We start from the raw sequence: 6,000 nt of genomic DNA, 5'->3' as shown, positions 1-6,000 counted from the left end.
TTAGGTGGGTATTGGTAACAAGAGTTGCCCATCTTCTCGTGAAGGATGAACCAGATTTGGGCAGAGGGATTGTCTCCTGCTAAGGAGAGCAATACCTGCTTAGTCGCTGCCCAGAACTAGGAGTGTTGTTTGCACATGTGATAAGAAACACAAGGGCAACTACTGCAGTGCCCAAGGGCCATAGCACCAAGGGCCATTGTAAGGTTTCACACAAACATGTGTGAAAATAAGAGATAAAGCTGTTCCTGTAAAAGCACTTACTGTTGATTTAAATTTAGAATTTCCAATTGTCAGCAACTTCTCCTGAAAGTTTATCCACTGTATTTACCTTAAACATCAGACTGTGGGAGGGCAATCCCAGACACTGCAGCCACCATGGCTGCAGCAGCAATGGCTGCTACAATAGCAGAGAAAATGCCAAAGTCTTTTCCATGACAATTCAGGATGAGCTGATCCTCTTCCTGAATGACAGGCAGGCAATGGAAACAAGCCTGAGATCCGCACAACCAGGGCAGAGTTCCCTGGTTCTCAGCAGCTTCACGCAGATGGTATTCCACTATCTTCAGCATTAGCACCATTGGGGTAACACAAAGATCATCAATCCATTGTTCCAAACGTATAAATCTTCTTGAATAACCAAAACATTTAACATTATTGCTAAATGATCAACAAAAGTAACTGTCTTAACTTCTTGAGTCAAAGCAATAGTGTTATTAATGAAATAGCTAAATCACTATACCAGCAATAATCAAACCCACTATCTTATTGCTTCTGTTTAAAGCCTGACTCATTTCTTCCAATATTTGTAAACCTTTTTTCAGAATATCAAGGTCCTCACAAGCAATAAAACAAAAGCTGTATATGCCAAGTTTCAATACAATAACAAAATTAGAAAGTGTACAATCAATATTATTTATATTAAATATTATAGAAGAAATAAATGTAATTTTAACATGACCAATAAATAAAAGATTAGGAGTTTTTACACATATACTAACATTTGTTTAAAATCTAGCTTCTGTATCAATATTTTCCACTGAAAATATATCTTCATACAAGACAATTGTGAAAAATGTCTCTGAAAATGTCCAGAACCAATCTTCCAAATGACAACTGTTATTTCCAATATTGGACCGATTAGTCTATGAGTCCGAATAACTTGTCACATAAAAGGAAATAAAAGAGCCATAACTTCTCTGATTTTCTGAAGGCATTTTCTATAGTCTCCATGTTCTCTGTCCCACATGGTCTAAAAGCTTGAAGCAAGGCAGCTTGTCCAATCTGCGATATAGGCAAATAAAAATGTGTCAGCAACATATGTCCAAAACAGCTTTCCTGTCACCATTATCAGGGCATTCAGCAAGCTCACAGGTCAATATCATTCTTTGTCCCAACATCAACATGTCTCACCAGCCACTCTGGCAGCTAGCACACTCCTGTAGCATCCTGCAGAAAAAACATAAACATGCCCTCTTTCCCATTTAAAATACCTGAACAGGATCATGCCATATGTCAGGTAAGTGGATCCTTCCATTTCACCTAGTCATAAGTATGCCTAGATGTAGGGTGTCATAAACACTCAGAGTTTCTTGGCATCTAAATTTTAAAATTTAGAATAAAAAGAGCATTTTTAAATAATTGTATGGCATACAGGGATATAATCCCCCCTTTTATTTATTAAGATATTATTTTAAAATTTTACAATATCTTTTATAATATCTAGTCTTTGAGAATTATAAGGAATCTCAGTAATATGGTTAACATCTATTTGTTAAATATCATTAGGCTGCAACCGTCTTGGGTTATCTCCCAAATTGGGAGAGAAAATAAAAGGGGTATACTGGGGATATTGACTGTCTATGTGGGCTGTTTGTTCTTTAGTTACTTTATTGTGAATCCTCAAGGAATTAGCATAAAGATGAAGTTTTCCATGTATCTATAGAGCTTTATCACTGGCAGTACTATTTATCTATTGGAAGAACCATCAGTATCATATGTTGGACCCTCCTGGGTCCCGTCAGTACACATACAAGCATTCTGAGAACTAATATTCAATAGTTATATGCTTATTTGGTAGTTTAAGTAAGCGTTTAGATGTATTATCTAATTTATTCTTGTTAAAAATAGTTTATTACTGGCATTATTGTTTCTGTTTTTAAGCTGAGAAAATGGATATTCAGGTATTAAGAGGATTGAGACAGGCTGGACTCTCATGACAGCTTTAAACTGGTAGTTCAGGGAGACAGGCCAATTCTGTTTTCCCAGAACTGGGCAAGTCTCTGGGCAAGTCAATTATAGGAAAAATCCCCAGGCTGCAGGCAGCCGATCAGAAGCTTCCTATAATCAGAAGCTGTCCGTCACCCTGGCTGGAGGCAAGAGCAGTGAGTCACCAACAGTTTCCAGGCTTCCCAAATCCCCCGCCCAATCCTCCAGCAAAAGTTCTAGAATGTCTCCAGAGCCCAGCTAATTCCAAAGGCATTCCTTGTCCCTATAGACCTAGCCAAGCAACCAAGGTTACCTAGTTCTCCTTGGAATTCCCTTAAACCTTATTTAATTAGGCCTATTGTTCACCTCGGTATTATCTCCATCTTGGTAAATAGTAGACCCCACATGCTGGACTTCTGCAGAATTAACAGTTCTTTGCTTTTATATTTTATTTCAGTCTGGGATATAATTCTTTTGGTGAATCATGGACCCTTGCATTTGGAGGCTCCTCAAGGATTCTCTGGAGATGCCCTGGCCCAAATAGTGTAGTGATTTTCCCATCAGAATGTCCAGGTGCTGCTCATAGTTGCCTCTCTAATTTTGTCTGTCTCCTTTTACGAATTTAATCATGAGACCCAGAGACACAAAGCATATGTGTTTTGTCATCCCTCAGGGGCCATAGGAGGACACTCCCAACTCCCTACCAGAAGCAGCAGAACTTGTTTCTGAATTGGCTGTGGGTCTTTGGGCCTCCTGTATACAGGGAGGAAGACCATCTCTCTGCAGGCTTTGTTTTCCCCCTCTTTTTATCAGGAATGTTGGCCTGTGTCTGTCTGTGTATATTCTGTTTGTGCTTTTTGGTCCTGTTGTATAAACGTTCTTTTTGATTCCAAATGGGACAGGCACAGAGTACACCATTGGACATGGTTCTGAATCATTTTAAGGACTTTCACGAAAGTCACAAAAGAACTGGATCTGATTCCTTAGCCATAGCAAACTAAATCCATCTTTTGCAGGAGCAAAATGGTCACCTATATAAAGTAGAATTCCCAAAGAAGGGACTTTTCATCTCCTTAAACTTATAGGGTTGAAAGTTGTAGCCTATAAGGCCAAGGACCACTAGACCAAGTGTCATCTATCACTATGTGGAAACAAAGTTTTTAAGAATATAGAAACAAGGTTCTGAAAATATAAAATCAAGGTTTTAGTTGTCCAAATGACCAAAATACTCTGACCAAGAACAAGCTAAAGTTAAGACAAACAAAATAACTATTCTCAGAATAACTCCCCTATCCCTCCTGTACTGAATTCTGAGAAAAATCACAAACTGTCCACAAATCTACTGCCAAAATCCCCTCCTTTTGACTGAAAAGAGTTAAAAACGTATACTGCTACTTGTTGACCAATCATAATATAGTGATTCACCCCATAACAAGGAAGGTATAAAAAATGTGTGCTTTTGAGTTCAGGGTTGACTCTCCCTTCTAGAGGCTAAGCAACCCCCACGTGCATCAGATCAATAAACCTCTTGCCATTGCATCGATCTGTCATCAAGTTGTGTGTCTGTGGAGTCCTGCACCTAGGCTGAGACCTTGGAGGTTAAAACTGGCAATACCTTGTTGAGAACTCTTCTGTTTGATGAAACCTTTTTGTCACTTTCCCACCACTTCCCACCCTTGTTACTCTAAAAGAGGTTCAGCCTCAGACCCATGCCTTGCTCCCACTTCTACTTCTGGAGAGTATCTCTGTACTCCTCCTTATGTTCCTCCTGTTCCTGCTGACAACTCCCTGTCCAGCTGTACCAGGCAGAGGGAGGAATAGCCCCTGATTTCTCTGGACTCTCTTGATTCTGCCACGGAGTCTACCTCACATTCAGGCCTATATTTCCCAGAGGGCCAACTCTATGCCCCTTACCCTCTGGACTACAGGACACCTAGATGTTTGGGGAGACAGTTCATGACATTTATACTATTGCCAGTAAGGATCATTAAAATTGAAAGTTGCAGAACCCCCATTTTAAGAAAGATAATTAGCTCTACAGATCTACATTCCATCATGATGACTCATCAGCCCACATGGCACAACTGTCAGCAAATGCTCAGGTCCTTTTCAAGACACACAGAAGAAGAGAAAAATCATGGAGCTGCCCCAAAATTAGTTATAGCAGTGAATGGGCTTTCACCCAAGTCAAGCTGATATCAATGCAGCTTTTCCTGTGACTTGCCCTACTGGAAATTCTAACACTACTGTAGGAGAGGCTCCAAGTCAACCAACCAGATTCTGATTGGGGCCAGATGGTCTATCAATTTATCTAAAAAGTAAAGCCAAGTGATGAAGGGAAAGAGTGAGAGACCGGGAAGATATCTAGAAAAGCTTTCTGATCCTTATAGGATATACAAAACCCTTTTGAATCAGAAGCCAGAGGTACTAGTTAGCTTCCAAACATGACTTTTTTAGCCAAGCTACCACCAACATCGTTTGAAGCTGCAATGCCTGGAGCAGCTTTTGTGAGTAAGCACCTGACTGAGTTAGTAGCCATTACTGAAAAGGTTTTCAACAACTGGAGACACCCAAGAATTAACAGATCAGTGGACTGGTGAAAGTACTGCTTGCTACCAAGAAATGGCTATCCTAAGGAGAGAGCTGAAAACCAGCTCCTGAATGGGGCAAAGTTAAGACAGCACCATTGAAAGAAAAAATCGTGCCCCCCTTTTGAGAAGGACAAAAGTGCCTATTCTATGCTTCCTCCTTCTTTAAAGGGGAACAAGAATACCCTTGCAGGGAATAGAGAGGCAAAGATTTAAACAGATACAGAAGGAACACCCATTCAGAGCCTGTCCACATGTGGGCCTATACATATACAGCCATCCAATTGACAAGATGGATGGAAGCAAAGAAGTGGTATATACGACAGGAGCGGACACTGTAGATCGCTCCTGAGAGATACAGCCAGAATACAGCAAATACAGAGGCGAATGCCAGCAGCAAACCACTGAACTGAGAACGGCACCCCCGTTGAAGGAATCAGAGAAAGAACTGGAAGAGCTTGAAGGGGCTTGAGACCCCATATGTACAAAAATGCCAAGCAACCAGAGCTTCCAGGGACTAAGCCACTACCTAAAGACTATACATGGAATGACCCTGGACTCTGACCTCATAGGTAGCAATGAATATCCTAGTAAGAGCACCAGTGGAAGGGGAAGCCCTGGGTCCTGCTAAGACTGAACCCCCAGTGAACTAGATTGTTGGGGGAGGGGCGGCAATGGGGAGGATGGGGGGGAACACCCATAAAGAAGGAGGGAAGGATTAGAAGGATGTTTGCCGGAAACCGGAAAGGGAATAACACTTAAAATGTATATATAAGAAATACTCGTTAAAAAAAAAAAAAAGAGGTCAGGACGACAGAAAATCCCCAGCCAGCAGCAGAAGGTTATATAAATCTGGTGGTCAGGATGCCTAATGATATCGAAGCTTGTGACCTTTTCTGACATCCTGTTGACATCAGCCGATTTCCTAACCACAACAGCACTGTGTCCTTGGCTTGGAGATGTTTACCGCTTCCCCCCCCTCCCTCTATTACCCCTGCTATGGTATAAATTCAGCCTTGGGAAAAAAAATAAAATTTATTAGCCTTGATCCAGAAAAAAAAAAAAAACAAAAAAAAAAAACACTGTGTAAAATATATCGCAGAACATAAAATGTACCTTTTTTCAAAGTCCACAGTTCTGTAGGGGCTTTAGTATGTGTGAATTGTAGGGCCACCTCCTCATTCGATTAAAGAACATTCCATCATCC

General features: G+C 40.8%; 1 protein-coding gene across 1 annotated transcript in view; it reads left to right on the top strand.

Moving 5' to 3' along the window:
- The first annotated feature begins 4,649 nt into the window (after positions 1 to 4,649).
- The window catches only part of Enox2 (ecto-NOX disulfide-thiol exchanger 2), a 180,500-nt gene continuing 179,149 nt past the window's right edge, over positions 4,650 to 6,000 (top strand). The window contains exon 1 of the mRNA XM_032889483.1: positions 4,650 to 4,716. Within this exon, the coding sequence (XP_032745374.1) occupies positions 4,650 to 4,716 (67 nt within the window). The remainder of the gene's footprint in view (positions 4,717 to 6,000) is intronic.

Source organism: Rattus rattus, chromosome X, assembly GCF_011064425.1.
Source record: "Rattus rattus isolate New Zealand chromosome X, Rrattus_CSIRO_v1, whole genome shotgun sequence".
In the NCBI taxonomy this organism is placed as follows: Eukaryota; Metazoa; Chordata; class Mammalia; order Rodentia; family Muridae; genus Rattus; species Rattus rattus.
The sequence above is the reverse complement of the archived record's forward strand: the minus strand, read 5'-3'. Positions and strand labels throughout refer to the sequence as shown.